We start from the raw sequence: 25,828 nt of genomic DNA on the forward strand, positions 1-25,828 counted from the left end.
TTGATCACTAGTAATCAAAGATATACAAATAACAACAAGCCAGTTTTATTTTCCCTATTACAATAGCAAAAGTAAAAATAATGCTCTTCCCTGGCAAGGGCTTAGATGGGCAGTCTCATGTACTTAAGAATGTAAATGGGTCCTAGCTGGCTTGGCTCAGTGTATAGAGCATCGGCCTGTGGAACAAAGGGTCCCAGATTCTATTCAGGTCAAGGGCACTTACTTAGCTGCAGGTTCCTCCCAGGCTCAGACCCTGGTCAGGGCTCATGCAGGAGGCAACCAATCAATGTGTTTCTCTCACATCAATGTTTCTCTCTGTCTTTCCCTCTCTCTTTCACTCTCTCTAAAAGTCAATGGAAAAATATCCTTGGGTGAGGATTATCAAAAGTAAGAAATAAATAAATAAATAAATAAATAAATAAATAAATAAATAAAATCTCTTCTTAAAAAAAGAATGTAAATAAGTACAACCTTTTGAGAGAATTTCAGGCAACATATACCAAGTAACTTAAAAGATTAATACCCAGTGATTACATGTCTACAAATCAAATATGAAGAGGCTTTACACACAAAGATGTTCCTCACAGTCTAACTTAGAGCAGCAAAAAATTGGAAGCAAGTGTGGAAAAAATTATTAGCTCCATACCCTTTAATTGTATCTTGGCCAGAAAACATAACTGAAGCAAGAGAAGCAAGAGGCTACAGCCTTAATTGGCAGTGTAAGGAAGAACCTTGAACAAAATGTGATAATTGTAGGCACAAATGTTTTGAGAAGATAACATGTTCTGCTAGCCATTCTCTTTCCAGGTAGATGATTATAGCTAAGTGAATTTTTACATATCAGTTAGTGTAAATATTAAAACTAAGAAAAACATATAAAGTTGAGTTTCTGTCTAAATTTGTTTGCTAAGAGCCCAGCTGGTGTGGCTCAGTGGTTGAGCGTTGACCCTTGAACCAAGAGGTGACAGGTTCAATTTCAGTCAGGGAACATGCCCAGGTTTCAGGCTCGATCTCCAGTGGGAGGTCATGGATTAATGATGTTTCTCTCTCATCGATGTTTCTATCGATGCCTCTCCCTTCCTCTCACTCTAAAAATCAATAAAAACATTAAAAATAAATTTGTTTGCAAAGAAAGGCAATGATTTTCCTGTAATATTAAAAGTTTCCGCCGAAACCGGTTTGGCTCGGTGGATAGAGCGTCGGCCTGTGGACTGAAAGGTCCTAGGTTCGATTCAGGTCGAGGGCATGTACCTGGGTTGCAGGCACATCCCCAGTAGGAGATGTGCAGGAGGCAGCTGATGGATGTTTCTCTCTCATCGATGTTTCTAACTCTCTATCTCTCTCCTTCCTCTCTGTAAAAAATCAATAAAATATATTTAAAAAAAAAAAGTTTCCAAGGATAGTTGCCTTGTCCCCTTTAGACCATAAATATTTTGTAAAGGAAAATTTATCCATTAAGATATTTGTGGTAGAAAACTGTTCACTTAAATTTCCAAACTATATTTATCATAGGATAAATTTAACTTATCAACCTTCTGATATCTGACTGCCTATTTCTGACCACACAGACTTTATTCTGTAATATCTTTAATACACAAGTAGCTTGTTGCATGAAGACATCATAACATTTAGTTGGCTTTCTTTTCAGAAGTTTGTTTGTAATAAGTTTCCAGAATCTTAAAGATTTATTTCCATAAATTCAACACAAATTTGAGTTTCCTTTTCCATAAACTAATTTTTGAAAAATGGGAAATTAGCCCTGGCCAGTGTGGCTCAGTTCGTTGGGCGTCGTCCTGTGTAGTGAAAGGTTGCTGGTTCAATTCCCAGTCAGGGCACATGCCCAGGTTGTGGGTTGAATCCCCAGTTGATGTGCATGTGGGAAGCAACTGATTGATGCTTCTCTCTCACATAGATGTTTCTCTCCCTCTCGCTCTCTCCTTTTTCTCTCTCTGATATCAATAAAAACATATTTTGAAAGAAAAATGGAAAATTAGTTTTAAAATGTGGTGCTCTAAGAAAACGCAACTTGGAAAATTTAACAAACCTGAAGAATTGTTAAGAATGAGTGAAAAGGTATAATATTTAATGAATAAAGTAATACACATTATAAATATAACTAAAGGCCCGGTGCACAAAATTCGTGCATGGGTAGGGTCTCTAGGTCTGGCTCGTGATCAGGGCTGATCAGGTTCCCTGCCTCCCTGCCTCCTCCTTCCTTCGCTCCCTCAGTGCCCCAGCGCCACTGCTGATCACCCGCCATGTTCCACACCGCCCCTGGTGGTCAGCACACTTCATAGCAAGCGATCAAACTCCCTGTCTCCCAGTGAACTCCCAAGGTGACAATTTGAATATTAGCCTTTTGTTATATAGGATATTATCTCAAACAACCACATAAAATGCATAGAAAAAAAGATTGGAAGCAATCCTTTAAAATGTAAATGGTGGTTATTTCTAGGTGCTGAGGCTTGAGGTGATTTTTCTTTTTTTAGACTTAACTTCTTCCAAAATTTCTGAAGTGAACAAGTGTTTTAATGTTTGAGAAAAATAAGATTATGAAAAAATGTATACCTTTAATAAATCTTATTTTTCATGATATTTTTAGTCTGATGTCTTAAAGTTTAGGGTTCACAATGCTTGGCACACTCTTAAATGTTTATTAAGTCATAGAACCAATGAATAAATGAGGCTTATCAGCACATCAAATTGTGTTCAGTGTTTCCTTCCCTTGTTATATAAATCCCAGATCCAATATTGACTCTTTCTTTCAAGGGGCTTATCTTCTTAATCATCAATTAATTATTCCCTTTAAGGACAAAATTAATTCCAGAGTAGCAGTTCATATGGCTTTGTTGAAATACCAAACTGCAAATAAAATCTACAACTTAATGGATATTGGCTATTTTTATTATTATGAGGCTTTATCTTCTATATGCTAGGAAGGATTCCATTTCTCTAAAGAGTTCCATCTTGCCAGTTTAATAATCTGCCTTAGGAAAATATCATCTATAACCTTCCATCTTGTTGTTGTTAATCCTCATTTGAGGATATTTTTCCATTGATTTTTAGAGAAAGTGGAAGAGATGGGGAGAGACAGAAACATCATGTATCTTGACCGGAATCAAACCCAGGACCCTTCAACCAAATCAGCTAGGGCTAACCTTCCATCTTCTTAAGTGGTATTTGTCTTCTTCCCCAGCAAAATTACTCTCTCTTGCTCTACTGTGTTTCATTCAATGGCCAATTTATTTATTCAGAGGCTACCATGTGACAGGCACTGCTGACAAACATGAAGAAGACAGGTTGTTGTTTGTTTTTATCCTCACCTGAGGGTATATTTATTGATTTTAAGGGAGACAGAAGAGAGAGAGAGAGAGAGAGAGAGAGAGAGAGAGAGAGAGAGAGAGATCATTCGGTTGCCTCCCATACAAGCCGTGGCCAGGGATTGAACCTAAAACCTGGGTATGTGCCCTGACCGGAAATCAAACCCGCAATATTTTGGTGTACAGGACAATACTCCAACAAAATTAAATCAAAAACTTGAGAGACTTGAGAAGAAACAACTATAAACAATACAAGTACTATAATCAAATGACTGGGAGCTTATCTTCAGTGTTTGAAATCCTGTGCAAGTAACTTTATTGCTACCTCCTCTTCCTTATTTTTAGGTTAGTTTCCTTTTAATCTAATGTGCCCTTCTAGTGCCATCTCTAAGTCACCTCAAATAGCTTTTATTAAGGCTCTGTGTTTCTCATCCCCGCATATTGGCATAGATGTTTGGCTGCCTCACCTGCCATGAGGTCTCCTGTATTTCAGCTATTTGCTTGTTGGTTCTCAGATCCATTATCTGACCTTTTTCCCCTCCTCTGTTCTTTATTACAGAGAATGGCATTTTTATGCTTCCTTGCCAACTGACTTCCAGGTAAGTTTGGCCAATGGGAGTCACTGGCAGAAGATTAAGGGGCAGGAGGAAGAGTGGTGAGGCTATTTCTCCCTTTTCCTCTCTGCCTTCAGCGAAAGCTCTGCCAGTAGCTGTGGCTCCTTCCTGGCTCCAGTTCTCTCCCATAAGCCCCTCTCCCAGTGCACCTAACTGGCCACTGGTTCTAGTTCCACCTGATGGTCCTGGCTTCTGGGGCTCTGATGATAGCCCACTTGCCATGGTCCCTCCAATCTTGCGTAGAGCAAAGGCTCCTTGTTCTGTTTGGCTTCTTAACTCCTCCATCACTGGGTAATCCATTTTTGGCATTAAATGCCCTCTTTAATATATATAATTGATTTATGGGAAAGGAGAGGGAGAGAAAGATAGAAACATCAATGATAAGAGAGAATCATTGATTGGCTGCCTTCTGCACACCCCGCACAGGTAATTGAGCCTGCAACCTGGTCATGTGACCAAGCCAGGAATCTCAAACCATGACCTCCTGGTTCATAGGTTGATGATCAAACACTGAGCCATGCCAGCTGGGCAAATTACCTCTTTTTGAAATATCTAAAGTGGTTTGTTTTCTGACTGGACCAGATTGATATATTACCGAAGTAAAATATCTCAGCATCAAAACCCTCAGCATGTCACATAAAACGTTTTATGGTCTCATCCCTCCTTACCACCTTTGTGGCCATTCCCTTGCCTCCTATAGTGCTACCACCATTTGTTAGGTGTTTACTATGTGTCAGGCATTTTTCTGTGCATGTCACATTATTTTACAGACTTTCTCCTTTCTTTTTACTTATGAATTACTGGGCATGTTACTCTACGAGCTTATTTTTATGACACATATATTTGATTTTGTATTTTATTTAAGCTTTTAAGGTCTCAAAGACATAAACAGGAGGAGAAATATAAATTACATATGTGTATTAATCAAGTCATCTGTATTTATGGCTAAAGGTTACAGTGTATATTGTTTTAGAATTTGTATATTACCTTAGAATTAGGAGAAGGTAAAGAACACAGTATGAAATTTGTTATTTTACTTTGCTTTTCAAATTAAGGTAAGTGTATACTTTCTTAAAGTTAGGATAAATTGTGATCAAGTGAACCTTGGTACTTTGGTTTTAAAATAATTTTTTTTATTGATTTGAGAGAGGAAGGGAGAGGGAAAGAGAGAGATAGAAACATAACTGATGAGTTAGAAGCATTGATCGGCTGCCTCCTACATGCCCCACACTGGGGATCGAGCCTGCAACCCAGGCACATGCCCTGACTCGGAATCAAACCATGATCTCCTGGTTCATAGGTAGACACTCAAACACTGAGCCACGCTAATCAGGCGTGAACCTTGGTACTTTGGTTAAGAGTTAAACTACTTTAGAAAAATTAAGTGGCCCCTTGAGTGTCCGACTTGAAGACCTACATTGGGTTTCCCTCACTATCTTAACTCTTGGTATCTGAAATTAGAAACCCAACAGGTTTTGGATAAGGATGGACATGAGATATGTTAATATCACTAATAATAACAGATAGTGCATCATCGTAATCATCATTAATAGCAATTATGATTCCTTGAGCAGTTACTATGTCAGACATTATATCATTTTACATGTATTATCTCTAATCTCCACAATGCTTCCCAAGGAAAGCAGTATCATAAGTACGAAACAAATCAGTAAACTGGGTTTCAAAATTGTTAGTGCCGTTGTCTTTGGCCACAGAGAACTGGTAGCAGAGCCAGAATTCAAGTTCACACCTTGCCAGTCTCAAAGTCAATAAACTATTTTGCTGCTACATCACATTACCTCACAACCTAAACTCATACAGTGACAATCATAAGTACGAAACAAATCAGTAAACTGGGTTTCAAAATTGTTAGTGCCGTTGTCTTTGGCCACAGAGAACTGGTAGCAGAGCCAGAATTCAAGTTCACACCTTGCCAGTCTCAAAGTCAATAAACTATTTTGCTGCTACATCACATTACCTCACAACCTAAACTCATACAGTGACAATAGTAAAGTCACAGTAAAATCCATCAGTTTCCCATTGAATTCAACACCTAATGTAAAGGGTATACATGCCACATTTTATATTCTGGATAAAAAGAAACTTACATTTGAAAAATATCACATTCTATACATTATATTTAATTATATGGGTGGGAAAAGACATTCACTTCATACCAGGCCCTTTCCTAAAATGGAGTGAGATTCTATTACCTTGACCTCCAAAATAATGGCTAAGAAGGGCTATGAAATGAGAAAGAAGATAGATCCCTCCTTTGCCTGAGCTTGTCTCCCTTGGCAAAATATAAAATTCCATAAATAACATTTTTTAGGTGTTCCTGTTTGGTGTCACTTAATTATCCTCTCCCCAGCAAGGTCACTTGATTTGAGTTGACATTTACACTTTCAAAAATTAAGTGCTCTAGAACAGTACTATTCAAATTATGGTCCTTGACAAGGACAGAAATGGAGAGTGTTTTAAGCAACTTCTGTAGAAATTTGACATTGCCATGACATCCAAATGCATGATCATTGGGTTCATTTCACAGAACCAAGTACAGACTAGATCAGCCGTGGGCAAACTACAGCCCGCAGGCCGGACCCAGCCCGTTTGAAATGAATAAAACTATTGAAATAAAAGACCCTACCCTTTTATGTAATGATGTTTACTTTGAATTTATATTAGTTCACACAAACACTCCATCCATGCTCTTGTTCCGGCCCTCCGGTCCAGTTTAAGAACCCATTGTGGCCCTCGAGTCAAAATGTTTGCCCACCCCTGGACTAGATCGAGCCTTGCTGAACTTGTGCAGTGAGTTCACTGTGGTATGAGTACATCCTAGTCAGTTTCAGTAGGACCACCTAAAAGTCTGTGACATACTGTACGTTAAAAAACAAAAAGACCTGCCAAGAAGTTCATTCTAACACTGACAGCCTTTTCTTTTTAAATATATTTTTACTAATTTCAGAGAGGAAGGGAGAGGGATAGAGAGAAACATCAATGATGAGAGAGAATCATTGATTGGCTGCCTCCTGCACACCCCACACTGGGGATCAAGCCCAAAATCCGGGCAGGTGCCCTAACCAGGAATCGAACCGTGACCTCCTGGTTTATAGGTCAACGTTCAACCACTAAGTCACATGGGCCAGGCTGACAGCCTCTTTAAATAAACTAAAATGCAGAATATAAAATGAAAAACTTTCCCACCAAAATAAATGCTTCATTAAAATGACATGTGTAAATATATGTGTGTATGCATACACACACACACGTATGTAACATATGCCCCACTTACATAAGCTTCAATTTATGAAGGGGCTCAAGGACTTCCCTGGAGTTATGCAAGGGATTGAGACTTTGTGAAATGGCAAATTCTGAAACAATCCCACAGAATATCACCAATTCAGAAATAAGCTAATGATTCATCTACTATGTCATAAGAAAGACTTTCAGATTATTTTTAGGTCATTTTATTACTATTGTACAGGATGTGAACTTTAAAAACTCACTATCACCCTAGCCAGTTTGGCTCAGTGGAGAGAGTCTCAGCCTGCAAGCTGAAGGGTCCTGCTTCGATTCAGGTCAAGGGCACATGCTCAGGTTGCGGGCTCGATCCCCAGTAGGGGGTGTGCAGGAGGCAGCCAATCAGTGATTCTCTCTCATCATTGATGTTTGTATCTCTCTCTTCCTCTCCCTTCCTCTCTGAACTCAATAAAAATATTTGTTAAAAATAATAAAATAAAAAATTCACTATCTATTTTGTGTGAGTGTTCTAACTGCTCTGGCTCTCTTTGCAGCAAAACTGCAGCTCCCAAGAGGTATACAGAGGTAATCAGACTTCTGTGCTTAAAAAAGAAATACTGGAAATGTCTGAATAAGAGCAGCTTCATTTTTAGATGCCTTTACTTTGTGTGCAAAATTTGTCTTCTGCAGACCCACCAACATAAAATTGTACCCATCTAGCACCTTTTTCATGGCTGCAGGTGTAACCTTACTGCTTCTCTTATTTAGAGCACATAAACTACAATTAGGCAGCTCTTTTAAATTTTACACCAATCCAAGTCTGAGAGAGAATCCTTCTGAGTTTCCTTCTGAAATAAACTTTGGAAGATGCAATTCAGAAATATCTATTTATTTATGCTCTTCAGTTAGAAGCTTTAAATCACATTATTTGAACAATAAAAAATATTATAAAAGAATATTCCAGTAAAATGCCATAAATTTTCATTTGAAGATTACATTTCTATTTTACAAATTAGGGAAATCAATTGATCCTAACTCAAGTTAAAAGAGCAGATTATTTTTCTTTTTTCTGTTATAAGCAGGGTAGAAGTAAAGGAAGACCATTTATAACAGCCTTAATGTCTTCTGTCCTCTATTTTGCAAATCTGAGTAAATCTCCTCTGCTAACTTTGTCAGCTAGGGAATAAAGAATGTCATTTGAGATTCCATAGCTTAATTACGCTGATAAAGCAGTTTTATAAATCATGCTACGAGTAATGGATATTCCTTTGAGAATAGTGAACTAGCAACCATAAAACGTGTGCCGTGGACTTGGTGCCTTATCTTCTACCCATATGTCAGTATGAATAAGTCAAAGCAAGTCCTCAGCTTCAGCCTGCTCAAGTCCAAATAGAAGAAAAGAACAGTTGCCCCACCCACTGATATGAAAGCATTATTTTCCAAATCAGAAACAGGAAGTCTACGTAAAAGAATGGCAGGTCAGAAGATCTGAAACTGAAATGGATAGAACATTTAGGTCATATGCCAGCTATACACCCAATTTTACAGCTGTATGAAGATGAAATGTAGTTATCCCTACAAACTCTTTGCACACTGTAAATGGCTACACAAATGAAAGTGCAATTATTATAAATGTGAAGGTCCTAGTATTTGTATTGTCCAGGCTGGTGGTGACAAACAAAACTGGAGCGTTCAGCATAGCATTCATCAAACCAAGCCCTCATCTAGCCATAAGTTAAATTAAAGCCAGACATTTAGAAATTGAAGACCAAGAGAAAGCAAAGGACTAGCTCAAGGTCATGCCCAAACTGGGATCTGAATTTAGATATCGTTTCCAGTTCAAAGCATTATGCTAATGAAAAATCAAAAGGTTTTTTTTTTTTTTTTTTTTTAAATATATTTTATCGATTTTTCACAGAGAGGAAGGGAGAGAGAGAGAGAGAGTTAGAAACATCAATGAGAGAGAAACATGGATCAGCTGCCTCCTGCACATCCCCCACCGGGGTTGTGCCCGCAACCCAGGTACACGCCCTTGACCGGAATCGAACCCGGGACCCCCCAGTCCGCAGGCTTGACGCTCTATCCACTGAGCCAAACCGGTTTCGGCAAAAATCAAAAGGTTTTAATACTTAGCAATACCTAAGGAACTAGAACAAGAGACAAGGAATGTGCTAAATGATGAGTAGCTTAGTTGAGAACAGTTTAGTTTACAAAATATGCTGAAAAAAGCAATAGGACCAGCTCCCAATGCAAAAGGAATTTATCATCATTCCAAATCCCGCAATTCCTAATCATAGAGCATCCTCAGGAGGGAATACTTAATGGAATGTAGAAAGCTATCAAGAGAGGGAGAATAAGCTCTCTTATTCTTATTTCTCTTGGCAAACTGGTGTTTTTAACTCAGTTTTGTTTTGTTTTGTTTTAAATATATCTTTATTGATTTCAGAGAGGAAGGGAGAAGGGAAAGAGAGATAGAAACATCAATGATGAGAGAGAATCATTGATTGGCTGTCTCCTGCATGCCCCCTACTGGGGATCAAGCCTGCAACCTGGGCATGTGCCCTTGACTGGAATCAAACCTGAGACCCTTCAGTCCGCAGGCTGACGCTCTACCCACTGAGCCAAACCAACTAGGGCTCTAACTCAATTTTGACAGTTACAGTTATCTATAATAATAAAAGGGTAATATGCTAATTAGACCGGAGAGCCTAACGACCTTCCGGACAACCTTTCGGACGAAGCCAGGGCTGCAAGGGCCAAGGCAAGCTGCCTCAGCTGTGAGGACTGAGGCAAGCCACTGCAGCTGCGAGGGCCACACCCCTTGCACGAATTTCATGCATTGAGCCTCTAGTTTATTAATAATGCTATTCATGCACCTTGAAGAAGCTCTTAGCTTCTTGACTTTAACTGGGACTTAACTAGTCCTCTTAACTAAGACTGCTGAAGAGTCACACCAGTCTCAAATTCAGCAGACCCTAAAAACTAAGCCCTCATTTGAACATTCTGAAGCTCTTCTCAGGCAACAGACATGAAGTTCAGGGCCACATGACAATGGACTGCCTTTATTTAAATCACAGAGGTTTTTAAGACCACTTTCCCTGAGAATTCCTAAAACATTCATAAGCCCATTTTTGAAAATTTAGAGCTTTTGCATCATTCAGGTGAACATCATGAATAGTGAGTTCCAAAACTTGGGTAGCCCTGGCCAGTGTGGCTCAGTTGGTTGATCACAGTCCTGGGCACTGAGAAGTTACCAGAATGATTCCCACTCAGAGCACATGCCTGGGTTTTGGGCTTGATCCCCAGTAGGGGGCATGCAGGAGGTGGTTCATCAGATGTTTCTCTCCCTTCCTCTCTCTAAAATCAGTAAAAACATATTTTTTAAAAAACTTGGACAACAGGTAAGAGTGGCTAGATCCTTCTAAAGAATGCCAGAACTACAGGAGAACCAATACCACTAGAGAAAAAAACTGAGGGTTAAAGGGGCTTTTGAGGAAGGAAATGGAAATTGAGTTAAGTAATGTCAGTTCATAAAGTACATCTAGATTTTAGTTAATGATTTAAAATACAGTCAGTTAACCTTCTGAAGTTTAATGACTCTCTCTTCACGTTATCCTATTTTTACCTATGTTTTTCCTTTGCAAACTGCTATTCCTGGGCTGTATTGCTGGTATCACTAATGTAAATACCTCATATTGTAGTTCAGAAAGGAGTCATGGAGGGCACTACATAAAGATTTTATTGTATTTATAATTAATATACCATCAATAAGACAGACAAAGAAATACTTTAAGTATTTTTTAAGCAGCACATGCATATTTTATGTGTGTAGGGAGGAGACTTTTAAAAAAATGTCGACTTGGTAGAAAAAGGTATAGGGGGGATAAATGGTGTTGGGGAAAAAAAGTTGACTTAAAATTTCAGTGATGCACTTAAGAACTTAAACATAAATTGTGAGAAAATGTCAGGCTTTTAATCATATAATGGCACTTCACATAAATCAATACTATGTAAGTATTTCAAAATAAATTCCAGAGCACACTACTAACATTTACTGATTTGTAAAAGCCTTTTGGAGCTTAAAGAGCTTTACTTTTTTATTTTTAAAAAATATATTTTTTTACTGATTTTAGAGAGGAAGGGAGAGGGAGAGATAGAAACATCAATGATGAGGGAGAATCATTGATCGGCTGCCTCCTGCACACTCCCTACTGGGGTTCGAGCCTGCAACCCAGGCATGTGCCTTTGACCAGAATTGAACCTGGGACCCTTCAGTCCACAGGCCGACACTCTATCCATTGAGCCAAACAGCTAGTGCAAGAGCTTTATATTTTAAATCACCTAGATAACTTATTGGAACAATATTTCCATTCCATTTGCAAAGATGCTAAAAGAAACCTGAAATTCACCTCATGAATTGAGCCATCACTTCAGAAAAACGATGAAGAGCATGCCTTCTCAACCACACATTCATGGCCCAGTGGGCTTGTGGGAAACAGCTCCAGAGTCTCCCTACCCAATAACAGCTTGTCTAACTCTGCCTGTAAGACAGGGAGGGGTAGCAGTATCTTCTCCCTGTTGTTTGTTTTCCCAGAATGCGCATTTTTAAAAATAGGAATGATTAAACTTTTAGAAACCCATTTGTCTGCAGAGTCAGCCAAAGATACTTCTTGAAAAATTATGATCACAGCAAGTTTTGGAAGCAACCTGCCCCACGTCACCGCAAAGTAAGGAAAAACAAACAAAATTCTTAAGACACTTTTGTCTAATACCCTCATTTTAAAGATAAGGATACTAAGGCCCACATAAAAATCAATACAGGAAGCTTTGTTTATTATATATCATTCACCCCAACTGCAATAGTAGTCAGAGAAAAATGTTGCAAGAAAACTTTTCCAGTTATTCTTATTGATTTCTTTCTTATGAAAACAAGACAATTCTTCTGCCAAACTGTTAATGTTGCGTAAAAAATTTTCTGGAGACCTTCCAATGTTCAAAGTCCTAATGACTGTCAGGTCGGATTGTAACTATTGAAATTATTTCTTTACTATGCTTTGTTGTGTGTATGTGTGGGAGCCTGGTAAATTTTTCCACCTCAGAACTTGGAATTTTTTGAATGGGGACACCGCCTAAAAGTAAGGGAAAAACAAGTATTTTTTTAACATTTGATAAAAACTCACTGAAAAAAAACCACACCATTTTAGGTCCGTTGAGAACAATCTGAAATGAATTTGTTTACATTTTTTTTAATTTAAAAAAGTTAGCCATGTCTTCTCTACCACTAAGCATTTTTAAGCCGCTTTTTTGTGAATGGACACATTTTGAGAGTAACAATCCATGAGATCTTTTGTGTTTAAATTTATCCAAGAAAAGTCTATGGGAATCAGGGTATTTAAACATAAATTCTGTATATGTGTATGTGTGTGTCCATGCGTGCGTGTGTGTGAGTGTGAGTGTGAGTGTGGCTATGGTAGCTTTTCTGCCATAGGTGCTCATTGGTTAATGAATTACAACCGTAGGGACACTGAGGAATGGGGTAGGGAGTTCTGATGATGAAACATTTTTGCTAAATATGTAATTATAGATTAATATAAATTCACTGTAGAAAATTGGGGAAGGAAGAATGAAAAAGAAAATCAGCTGGAATGCTAATAACTAGAGCTCTCCAATATTAACATTTCAAGTAATAGTGCAGCCTTCCAACAGTTAATGCTCAAGTGCTACTTTTTCAGTCCTTACAAAATGTTCTTGGCTTACAGTACTGTGCTGTTCAGACTCTGGGTAGGGGGGAACACTTGAATGCTTTTGGGAGCAAGGCAGGTAACAAAGTGTGTTGAAAAGGCTGGTTGGAGATTTTGCCAAGTTAAAACTATGAAAACCTCCTCAGAAGTGGGCATATTTAGGAATGTGTAACATTTCATGCATATTGTGAGCCACTGCAGTGTCCACAGTGAAAGTATGTCTGAAGTGGGGGAGGGAGAGGTATGATGGGGAGAGGCCACATCTTGATATTTTGAACATGTTACCCCAGACAAGCTGGGGTTTTATTAGGAGAGGGGCCTACTAAAATATGGCTAAAACATTTAACACACCAGACAACACCAGTTTTGATGCCATAATACCTTTTATGAATTGAGTGCAATTGAAGGCTTCTAATCATTTCATCCAGCTCAGAATAGCAACTTAAACCTAAAGAGATACCTTTTGAGGAAAAATATAAGCCAATACATAAAATAAAAAGAAGCTCTAGCCGGTTTGGCTCAGTGGATAGAGCATCGGCCTGCAGCCCAAAGGGTCCCGTGTACGATTCCGGTCAAGGGCACATATCTTGGTTGCAGGCGCCCGGGCCCTGGTCTGGGCTTGTGCAAGAGGCAACCAATCAATGTGTTTCTCTCACATCAATGTTTCTCTGTCTTTCCCTCTCTCTTCCACTCTCCCTAAAAATCAATGGAAAAATGTCCTCGGGTGAGGATTAACAAAAAATAAAATAAAATAAAAAAGAAATAAAAGTTTACTTTTCAGGATGTCTGCTTATATTTTAACTTTGAAACACTATAATTTAAGGGTGAGAAGGGCGGTGATGGTACTTAATCTTGTAGGTTATCTTAGGGATGTAGACACATGACAAACTAAATCAATCATTCCATGTGCAACTGGCAACAGCGAAAGGAGGAGTGCCTACTGTCTAGGAACCCACCATACTATTGGTAGAAAAGCAATGGTTTGTTCCAGAAATACCATTCAAGTAACTGTCTACCCATAGGTAAAGCCATCAATTTGTACGTATTTGTAGCAGGTACACACACAGCAACCTACATGGACATACTTTACTAAGTCAATAAACTCAATGAGATAAGTGAAAATAACAGAAGCCCCAGGACAAATACCAGTGTAGCCCCTTACAGCTATGTAGTTCTGATTAAATGTTTTCTTTGCACCTGACTTCACTGCCCTGTGCAATATGGCAGTGGATATCATCCACCATGCATGATGGCTGCTGACATGTTACACGTACAGCACACACAGTAGACTCTCAATAAATGGACATGTGCCCAGCTGGCGTGGCCCAGTGGTTGAGCATTGACCAGTGAACCAGGAGGTCACAGCTCGATTCCCAGTCAGGTCACATGCCCAGGTTGCGGGCTCGATCCCCAGTGTGGGGTGTGCAGAAGGCAGCCCATCAATGATTCTCTCTCAACACTGATGTTTCTATCTCTCTCTCCTCCCTTCCTCTCTGAAATCAATAAAAATATATTGAAAAAATAAATGGACATGTTATGTGGTTAAGTCACCATTGGAGGAAAGTAACATTTGATTGTAGCAAAAATACTGGAATATTGGTTCTGAAAGCTAAAAAACAAATTTGACACCTATTTCATTTCCAAAATGTTTGTTATTAGGGTAGCAAAAACAATTTCAAAGGGGGTTGGAATTAACCACATATTTATGATGGCTACATTTTATTTTGTGTAAATGACCTCAATATAGTTGATTTCACCCAAGAAAAAGTTGGTAATTAAATGAGCTCCAAATTTCCCTGCAACTGTAAAATTCCATTATGTTCCAAAGGCAGGTGATCTGCCCAAGGTTACAAACGATGGCTGGACACCAGTGAGCTTTGAGTTTACCATCACATCCAGCATCCTGAGAAAGCTTTAGAAATATGATGAAATTGTATTTAATTCCTTTTGAAGTTACAAACACCAACTCATTGACAGTTCACAATTATCTTTTTATCAACCATATTTGTGATTTCTCATTACAGAGTAATTAAAAGCAAGATGGTAGATAATACAATGCAATAAATGGAAATATGACCATGATACATTACTTTTAGGTAATGTACCATAAAAAAAGCTAACTATAAAACATAATGATCCAACTTTTGTAAAAAGGTATGTATGGAAAGAAATTTTTGAAGATACCTACTAGATCAGTGATGGCGAACCTATGACATGCGTGTCAGAGGTGACACACGAACTCATTTTTTTGGTTGATTTTTCTTTGTTAAATGGCATTTAAATATATAAAATAAATATCAAAAATATAAGTCTTTGTTTTACTATGGTTGCAAATATAAAAAGATTTCTATATGTGACACGGCACCAGAGTTAAGTTAGGGTTTTTCAAAATGCTGACACACCGAGCTCAAAAGGTTCGCCATCACTGTCCTAGATTATTAAGCTTTAGTTAATTCTAAAGGGGGCTAGATGATTTCTCTTTTCTTTTTCATTTGTTAGCCTGTGTATATTTTTAAACTAAAAACTATGAAACAGTATTAACTCTACAATAATAATAATAATAATTTAAAAATTAAAGCAAATTAAAAGATTACCACTAGAGATCACTGTGATTAGAGTGAAAATGATGAGTGGGCTGAGTCTGTGTAAACCAGAGGTTATAATCAGGAGGCCCACAGACAAGATTAAATTAGCTCTTTATTGACAGATTTTTAGTTTCTCTTGAAAAATCCGAAGTCCTGAGAGCAATGGGCTGGGACTGCCAGTTCCCCCAGCACAGACTCTGCCCACTTCAGATGAACTCTTCATTTTCTCATTTGTCAAAATCTAAGCATTCTTTTCCACCTGTGGTCTAACCAGTGCAGCATTATAAGCCAGAAACATTCTGTAGGGGCTGAAAATGTAGCACTTAAAAGTTAGCTAATCCAAATTTTCTTTCAATTTTAAAAGGGGTGTGTGTGTGTGTGTGTGTGTGTGTGTACACGTATGTGCGCGTGCACACACACACACACAGTTTCACTGAAAAAAACCCAAGATATTACTTGAAATGTAATAGATATGTCTGGCTAGAATTATGTGACTTCTTTTTCATGCTTTTTATTTGCATTTTTCAGATTTTCTAGAATAAACATATGTAATTTATAAGTAGAAAAAGTTTAGGAAAATGATTTTTGGGGGCTAATACCCCGTTCTTTAAGTGTCTATAGCTGCAATTCGTTAACCAATAGAAACCTATGAGAGAAAGGTAGTAATTGCTACAGGCAGACAGATACACACATAAACCCAACATAGATTTCTGTCTACACAATTTGTTTAAGCATCCTGATTCCCATGGGCTTTGTCGTGTAAGTTAAAACTCAGAGTTCACCTCATGCATTTTTATCTGTAAATGCATCCATTCACAAAAAAAGCAGACAAAATTTTTTAGTAGTAGAGAAGAGATGACTATTTATTTTTTATTAAAAACAACAATCAGACCAGCTGGTGTAGTTCAGTGGTTGAGGGTCAACCTATGAACCAGGAGATCACAGTTCGGTTCCGGGTCAGGGCACATGCCCAGGTTGCAGGCTCGATCCCCAGTGAGGGGCGTGCAGGAGGCAGCCGTGTGATTCTCTCTCATCATTGATGTTTCTATCTCTCTCTCCCTCTTCCTTCCTTTCTGAAATCAATGCAAATATATTTTTAAAACAAAAACAACAGCAATTAGTGACAATGTAACAATTCATTTCAGATGATTCCAGACGGAGCTTAAATGGTATAGAGTGGACCTTCATCAATCATGAAAAAGATTGGTATTTTCTCCTTATTTGGAGACTGTGTATCTGTTCAAATAAATTCCAGGTTATGAGGAGTAAAAGAACTGTCAGGCTCTCACACAAACACAAAACAAGCCACAGAAGTCATTTAAATGTTCACACTGATGACCTGACAGGCTTAGAAGTTATAAGCACTGGAAGGACTGCAGAAAATCCCTTTCCACAACATTTGTGGTTTGGCAAAACGATGTCTTGGTTTTGCAAGGAAGAAATCAATAAGAGCAACTACAAACAGTTATCTTCCTTGGCTGGGGGGAAATTGCCATAAATTACAGGTATTTTTGCTATTTTTTTAGACTCAAAGAAAACTAGAACTTCTGGCCCCACTTGGGTATACTGAATTTCCAGGAATCAGTGAAATTCTAAAATTTATTTTTAAGGAACTTCTGAAAAACTGAAATGTGGGGTAGAAAGGTGTAATTTTCACCCTTTAAACAATCTAGTGATATGTTAAAGACAACAAATGACTTGCACATACAATCCACTAGAAGAAACATGGCCATGTCCTTACCTAAAGACTGGTAGAGCTCTGTCATTTTGGGATGGTCCCAGCATGTTGTTTGGGTCTCGTGGCTAAAACAAAATGCAAAGAAAGACTTTAGGATTTATGATGGGTAGTAGAGAAAAGGAAGGGGGGAAGGCCTGGTTTGCTTTAGAATCATTAAGAATCTGTACTTCAAAGGACTTTCATCATGTGGAGAATGTTTCTCTTCCAAGCAGAGAAGCCACTACCATTGCTTTCAAAGGTAAAAGCAGCCCGGCCAGTATGGCTCAATGGTTGAGTTTCAACCTATCAACCAAGAGGTCATGGTTCGATTCCAGGTCAGGGCACATGCCTGGGTTGTGGGCTCAATCCCCAGGAGGGGGCGTGCAGGAGGCAGTCCATCGATGATTCTCTTTCGTCACTGATGTTTCTCTCTCTCCCTATCCCTTCCTCTCTGAAATCAAAACAAATATATTTTTTAAAAGGCAGAAGCAATATGAACATATTTGGTAACCAGAATTTGTTTCTTTTGTGTGCCTACAAGTCAGTTGCACTTCTGTTATGATAAAATGACCTTGTATATAATCGATAACCGAAAATCAGGATTTCTTCACCTGTCCAATGGGGAACATTCAGAAAGGACACTGACAAGTGTCATTCAACTTTGTCAAAGAGAGATACTGGACATTAGTTTAATAAATAAACCGCCTCACTTCTCATTTGCTCTAACCGCCCCTGACGTTTTTCTATTACTCTTTCTTCTCCATATCCAGATCACCCAGCCATGATAACTGTATTTCATTTCAGCTTAACGTACATCCATTGCCTGACTAATACATCATATCTTCCCTCTTCCCATTACTTTCAGAATGTCTTTTTAAATTGGCATGCTATACACCACTACACATATTCCTATATTTACTTTGGACTGAATGAAGCATTCACAGCTCTCTTCCATTTCTTAAAGTTTAGCTAAGTGTGGTTGCTGGCTATCAGCTCCTGCCACAAAAAAAAAAAAAAAAAAAAAAAAAAAAAAAAAAGAACAAAACACCCTTGTTCCTCCTTCAATTACATGAATAAATCCGGGAGAGATAACTACATATACTTTTCCTTACTTTGGCCCATCTACATAAATCACCAAAGCATCATATTTCTAGTTTTCAGGGATTACATGACTGGCTTTGATACAGTAAAATGCAGCCTTGAATGATATTTCAGGACTAATACTCCGAGCCTATTCATAATCTTTGGGGAAGGGTGGGGATAGAGAGAAGAGAAACAGCTAAAATGTGGACATTTCAAGGGGAGGCAACAATGTCAAGCGACCTCAGCATAGGTTTTAAGTCTTAGGATTGGATTCTGGCTCTGTGCCCGAATAGCTGGGAAATTTGAGGCAAGCCTGCTCACCTGGATTAGTTGATATAAATAAGTGTCTGGCACCTTCTAGTGTTCAATATGTGGTCATTTTGTTATTATGTGTCCCCCAAATTAGTGCCCACTAAAAGCAAACCTTGTATCAGGTGATTATAACATGGGTAAGTCAGCCAAGCCTAAGACCCTTTATAGAGAGCAAAACCAACACGCAATGTGATTTACCTCTGTTTTTAAGAAATAAGCAAAACAGAGAAATATGTATTGTGGTTTGATAAATAAAATACAATCATGTCACAACACATGTGGATATCTCTCAAACTGCACAACTTCAAACACCATCCCTCTAATATTTCCCATTCAGTGACTGAACAGTGAAGGCTATGGAAAGAAATTTAAAAGATAACATGCACTGGGTAAGGGCTGTTTCAGTCTTTCCCAAACATGTTCATTTCTGTTTTACTTTTCCGCAGAGACAATTCATATTTGAGGAGTATGACCAGGGGCTTCTCAGTCGAGGTAATGTACCAGAATGGCATCCAAGTATTAAAAGAGCAAGAAGAGCAAAGTTGCAGTCCATGCCTTAGGGCAATGGTTCTCAACCTTCTGGCCCTTTAAATACAGTTCCTCATGTTGTGACCCAACCATAAAATTATTTTCGTTACTACTTCATAACTGTAATGTTGCTACTGTTATAAATTGTAATATAAATATCTGATATGCAGGATGGTCTTAGGCGACCCCTGTGAAAGGGTCGCTCGACCGTCAAAGGGGTCGCGACCCACAGGTTGAGAACCGCTGCCCTTAGGGGATTTAAGAAGCCCCAGGACCAAGCTAGTTCAGGATCTGGACAAGGGGTGGCGGGACTGGTACTTGATATTCACAGCACAAGGAGACTGCAGCTTGCAGCTTCATGAGAAAAGTGTTGCTGGTTCTTGGGTATTTTTTAGCTTGGAAAGTGATTGTGTACCAATTCCACACACAAATGCCCAGCAAGGGAAGGTTACTTGCTACTGAGACCACCCTGCATTTCCAAAGGCCATGCATATGTGAGCACCAGGGCGGAGGGACAGAGAAGTGGGGAAAAGCACGTGTGTCCACATGTCCAGGCCCTTATTACACACACTGAGTACTAATAGCGTCCCATCTCCACAACATGTGGGAGGACTGCAGCATCTTCAATGGAAGGGCAGAAAAATGTCTGTCTGATCTGATGAACCTTAACCAGACAGAGAGAACCACTCTGAAAAGACACCATCTGTAATGGACTTCAAATCGGAGGGACATGAGCAAGAAATGCCTTGTACCAAATGCATTTCCAACAGAAAAGGGAGACTTGCGTACAAGTGACAGGAGAATCCCACATAGAGTGAATGAGGGCTTCATGCAGCTCCCTCCCTCCCAAAGAATCCCTCACGACTATGGATATACTTACATTTCTAGCTTTATTTAAGGAATTTGTTCTAGTGGTTAAAATTATTTTTAAAAATTGTATAAATTATTTTTTAACCCAACAGTCCTTCACTAAACTGAAATTTCCTTTACTGGAAGATGGAAGAAATTTTAAGACCTGACTTCTATCCCTGATCGTGTGTTACCAAGTACTATTCCTTTCTAGGTACTCATTTTCCCAAGTACTTGCGATTCTGGGGAACTTGAATAACCTAGATGAATGACCTTAAACAAATCCAAAAGCCAATCTTCTTTTACCTTCTTCCCCTCCAACACACAAACCTTTTATTTTTAAGCAATACAAAGTAATGAGCAAAACAGATTTATATTTCACCTTTGCAGTCTTAGTTTCACTTCAATTGCAAACCAGTACCAAGCAAAAGAAGTGAGCACAGTGGAAGGAAGAAAAATGAAGGGTGTGGCAAAGCCTCAAAACTAGAAAAAAACCATCTTTCAATCATTTAATGCTAAAAGCAATTGGTAACATAGCTGAAATGACCAGATTTTGGGGGGAGCTATATGGTGAACAAAATATTTACTTCACTGGATGTGGCTATTTTCAGTCTGTGGTGAATTCTAAGCCCTAGTGAGACACTATTTAACCCTCCCCACAAACAGATAGGAAAGATGCATATGAACAGGATGAATTGCTAAATACAGATCTGCATAACTCCTATCCACACTGTACCTCACAGGACAAAGCAATTTTTTGTTTGTGACCAATATAGATTTTACAGCTGTATTTATTACTCTAAGGCTGTCTTCACAAACAGTAGTGGATTCCCAGTGACTCCATGAGAAGCTCAGGTTTACCTGAAATATACAGAACCTATAGAAAGATATGCTGTGCTGGGGAGGTGGTGGTGGAAGGGTGGGTGGTACTATTTTTGGTAACTGTCTCTTTTCTGCTCTTCACTTTTCATATTGGAAATGCACTCCCCATATATCAGGCCCAACCAGAAAGGAAATTCTGAAACCTGTTCACACATTAGTGGGTACATCTTTGTTCGGTCTTCCTGAGAACAGTGATATTCAGCATAGATCAAAATTCTACGTGTACATTAACACAGAGACCGGCTGTACAAATAATCCTTAAAACACTTTAAATCTTTAAAAAATGTTACTGGTTTTTGGCCCTGCTGGTTCCAAAGCCTGGCATCAGATATGCCTCACTGAACAGTCTTCAAACTCTGACATCCCCTCTTATTTTAATGTGTACAAACTACAATAAGCTCTCTTTCCCCCTTTCCTTGAGGCTGTGATAGGAACTTGGTGCAAATTAAAAGACAAAAATCACTGGATGTGACAAAAGACCCCGGCAACACCTACTTGTCAATAATAAGAAATTAAAGCATTACCCTACTGAGCCCTGGGCTGACCTAATTTCCTACCATACAATTTAAATTTTCTCTCACCTTCTTCAGTTTCAAGTAGTGTGCAAGGTTATTATAACCGCTTCAGAGCTGTTCCTGCTGTCAGTGCTGGAATAACCAGACTTATTGAAATTGCTTTTTTAGTTTCTTAAAAACAAACATTAAACACTTACAAAAAGTAACAAATTTCTATTGCTCTTGCCAGAAATGGCAGTTGCCTAATTAAAATAAGATTTCTTCTGCCACCACTGTTATTTGGTAGTAAAAATATTCCAAACAGTTGCCTTTAAAAAAAACAACAACAACAAAAAAAAACAGCTTTCCATTACTTCCCAGGGAAGAAACTAATCGCTATGCAGCAATATAAAAAGGTAGCGTTCTCTCGAAATTTGCAGAGGATTAGAGTTTGGCTTTATATATAATCTGGAGGCCATTGATTGATACACACACACACACACACACACACACACACACACACACACATGATTTCCCTTTAATCTGGGGATCTGACTCTTTCCTTGGCATTTCCATTTGAATGTTGAACTTGGCTTGCATTGCTGGAATACTGGCTGGGTGGGAATGGGAAAATATATGTAAAAGTTCGCTACTGTGGAAAGGAGGTTTAGAGAGGTGGGTGTCAATCAAGCATCAGAAATCCTATTCTAGTCCCCATTTCTTCACCCTGGGAGATTTAGCATGTTATTCTGCTTGGCTCACGCCAGGGCAAAGATGATTGCAACGGTGACTGTTCCAGCTGTTACTTGTCCTTGGTTCTATTTGCTTTTTCAGGGCTTAATTCCCACCCACCCTCAACTTTGGCCAAAGCAATTTCACTTCAGGGTCGTGTCCAATCCAAGATCAAACAATGATGACTGAAACCAATTCCATGGTGATCAAGGGTCAGAGACCTTTCATAAAATCATGTTTCATTTGCTCTTCCAGCTTCTCCAAGAACAACTGTATCCTCGGAAGAGGGGATTTGGGAGAAGGAAATGTTAAAAAAAATCTAAGCAAAAAGAGAAAGGGTGATGAGGGGTGACCAGGAGAGGTGGCAGGAATATAGAAGCAAGAGAGACCAGGAAAAGCTTTTTGGCCACGGAAGAATGTAGATTTCACTTAAACACTGGTTCGCCACTTAAATCAGATTGATTGTTTCAGGTTAAAGCATTTTATAATTAATAATATGCCTCCCTCGGGCAACTAAACCTCATTGAATTAAGCTTCAAACTTAACTTCAAATGTAACTGAGATAAACAGTGTCCTGCCCTTTTCATTGCTACAATCGGGTCGGGAATGCCAAACTTTGCCTTAAGATACCTGGAGAAATGCGAGAAAAGGACGCTCAGAAATGACTGCACACAACCCCAGAGGGCAAAGAAAAAATAAATAAAAAACCCCTCGATCTTCGGGGTCAAATCCCTGACTTTTAGCCTTTAAATTGCTTTTTCTTTCTTTCCTGATTTCTGTAAGTTTCTAGGCAGGAGACGCACACAGTAGGAACTGCAGCGAGAGAAATGTCAGTTGGAATTCTCGGAAGAAATCAGGCAGAAAGTTGACCTTTTGGCACTTGCAGTGCAATGGGAGGTAGAGCCGCGTGCGCCCCTTCCTTCTGCGAGGTCGAGCGACGATTTGGGAACAGCCTGTCTGGCTCCCGTCCACACAGCCCGGAAAGGAGCAAAAAGCTCCAACGGCCCCAATCCCCGCGTGGGGAACGCACTGTCCCCTCTGGGTACGGTGAGAAATCAGCTTTTTCTCTCCGAGCCCGTCCCAAAGCCCGGGGAACGGGGGCTCCCCGTGAGCCCAGCACCAGGGAAAGCCCCGGGGGCGCACCTGCAGCGGCGCCGCCTGGGACCCGCGGGGGAGGTTCCCCGACGCCCGGAGCCCGGGGTCCTGCCGCCGCGCCTACCCAAGTTTCGGCCGCCGCGGCTCGCCCCTTGTTCGTGCCACAAGTGCACGGACTGCGGGCATCCGAGGGGGCCGCGAGGCACTTACCCCTTGAGCTGTTCCCTCATGGCTGCAAGGGCTCCGCGGACGGGGGAGGGCAAGCGGATGAGTGAGCTTCCCAGAGCCGCTGGCTCCCGGAAAGTCGAGCGCCGCCGCCGCCCAGGCTCGCAGCCGAAAGCACTGCGGAGGAGCGGGCGCGGGCTGGCGGGCAGGCGGGCGGGCGGCGACCAGGCGGGCGGGGAGGGGGCGCTGCGGGTAGACGGGGCGGGACCGGGCCAGGCTCCGCCCCCAATGGGAGACCCGGGAACCCGGACTCCGGCAGACCCTGCACTCGGGGATTTCCAATCGGAAAGAAAAGAAAAAGGAAGAAAGGCAGAGGAGGAGATTTAAGGTCGTCCCAGGAACCTGGAAGCCACACGCCGCCCGGCTGGCACCCCCTTAAAACCTCCAGCAAGACTACTTGTTGTCTAAATAAATTACCTAGGTGCAAATGATCTTACCGCAGGTCATTAAGCATGGGGGCTCAATTTTCTTTTTAGAGAATGAACTAGAAAAATCACAAGCATAATTCCCCTCCAATTGAAGATTAAAGTAGTGGGGCTGGCCCCGGTCGGTCGGTGTGGCTCTGTAGGTGAGCATGGATCTATGAACCAGGAGGTCATGGTTAGATTCCCATCAGTGCACATGCCAGGTTGCAGGCTCCATCCCCAGTGTGGGGCGTGCATGAGGCAGCCAATCAATGATTCTCTCTCATCATTGATGTTTATATCTCTCCTCTCTTCCTCTCTGAAATCAATAGAAATACATTAAAAATTTTCTAAAGTAGTGAGGCTATAAAGACCTGAAATTTAGTTTACACTCATCATGAGCTAAACGGGATGCTTAAAAAGCTTTTTTATGTGTATACTAGAGGCCTGTTGCACAAAATTCATACATGGGTAGGGTCCCTAGGCCTGGCTGACAATCAGGGCCAATCTGTGGGGTGACCTGCAGGGCAATGTGGGGTAGGGGACCCCTCTGGCACCCGCCTTGGCCGGCCTGGTGCCACCAGCTAGCCCTCCCCCCCCCCCCCCCCCCCCCCGCACCGCCCGGTGGCCTCCCTCTGCCAGGCAACAGGCAGGGTGATAGGGGGGCCCACTGGCACCCATCTTGACTGGCCTGGGGTCTGTGGGCTGGGGGCAGCTCCTGCGTTGAGCGTCTGCCCCCTGTTGGTCAGTGCACATCATAGCAACTGGTCGTTCCAGTGGATGGATTTGCATATTAGGCTTTTATTATATTTTATTATATAGGATGTGATACAGCAGCGGTTCTCTAAAGTGGAAGTCCTGGGAACTGCGCTATTAGCAAAACCTGGAAACAAAAACTCCCAGGCCCTAGCCCAGACCTACTGAATCAGAAATGGAGCACGACTAAGTTTGAGAACCACTGGTACAGAATCGAAATAAACCACCACCACCAGTGGTGTGGCACGGTTTGGTCTTTTAGAGAAACCTAAAAGGAAACCATTTCCAATGGAAGATTTGATTGGAAAAGTTACAGGGCCTAGAGCATTCCAATAAGTCTAATCTTAGAGTTCACAATATGATGATCCAAATTAACTATGGAACATTATTTCAAACTTGGAAATATTCCGAAGAGAAGAAAGCCTTCATTACCACAAGAATTTTTTCTCAACCTCCACATCTCTTCAATTAGAATCCAAAGAGTATCTGAAGATCAACTCCCTTAGTGGTTTCATTGTCCCTCTTTGCCCATTTATTTTGTTGGTTGCCTTCTCTTATCTTCTTTCAACCATTTCCTTTTCATTCTCTCCTCTAATTGATTCATGCCACCTCAGTCTGGAGTTCAAAACATGCTTCTCCTTTTTCTTTTTGAATATCCTTTATTTTCTTGCTTAAGATTTTTCCCGTAGAATGTTAGAACTGAAAGGACTCTAGACATCAGTCTTTTACTGTCTGCGATAGCTCGGCACAAGAAACAAAAAAAATAAAGCACATGAACAAAACGGAGAGGGAGTGCCAAGTTTCTTCCCTACCCTGACAAACCAAATAAAAATGTAAATGTTATCACTAAAGACATGTGCATGTAGGTATGATTGGTATTGCTATTTTAAAGCAAATATAGCACTTCTTCTGGCATTTTGCCTGGTAGACTGAGGCATTCATTAGTGTTGTCTTTTAGCAATTTTGAGCCAGTGAGTTGTGGAGGCGGCTGCTATTCCAGTTTTTTTGGGGGGGTGGGGGTGGGGGGTGGGGGGAGAACACACTAGGATTCCATTCGCTTCGGGTCAGGTAGTCCCTTGGTCTACGTGTAGAATCTAGGTTTGCTCCTCTCTTTGACTGGAGGAGGACAAGTGTTCTGTGATGAGGAAGATGTGACCTTTGCAATTGATCAGTGATGCAATCAATTGTCAATGTGGCAAATCACTTAAATACTGTTATGTTTATTTCAGTGAAAAGACACAAATGTCG

At 40.2% G+C, this 25,828-nt stretch overlaps 1 protein-coding gene across 5 annotated transcripts in view; it reads right to left on the reverse strand.

Annotated features, from left to right (window-relative positions):
* DMD (dystrophin) overlaps positions 1 to 25,828 on the reverse strand; it is a 2,781,977-nt gene that overhangs the window by 132,396 nt on the left and 2,623,753 nt on the right. For 2 of the 5 annotated variants that reach the window (XM_081115404.1, XM_081115406.1), the window contains one exon: positions 17,245 to 17,306. In XM_081115404.1, coding sequence (XP_080971530.1) covers positions 17,245 to 17,306 — 62 coding nt within the window. Of the gene's footprint in view, positions 1 to 17,244; positions 17,307 to 23,405; positions 23,534 to 25,828 lie in introns of those variants that run through there. The other 3 variants (XM_081115405.1, XM_081115408.1, XM_081115407.1) reach the window with 3 other exon arrangements.

Source organism: Myotis nattereri (assembly GCF_964212035.1).
Source record: "Myotis nattereri genome assembly, chromosome: X".
Classification (NCBI taxonomy): Eukaryota; Metazoa; Chordata; class Mammalia; order Chiroptera; family Vespertilionidae; genus Myotis; species Myotis nattereri.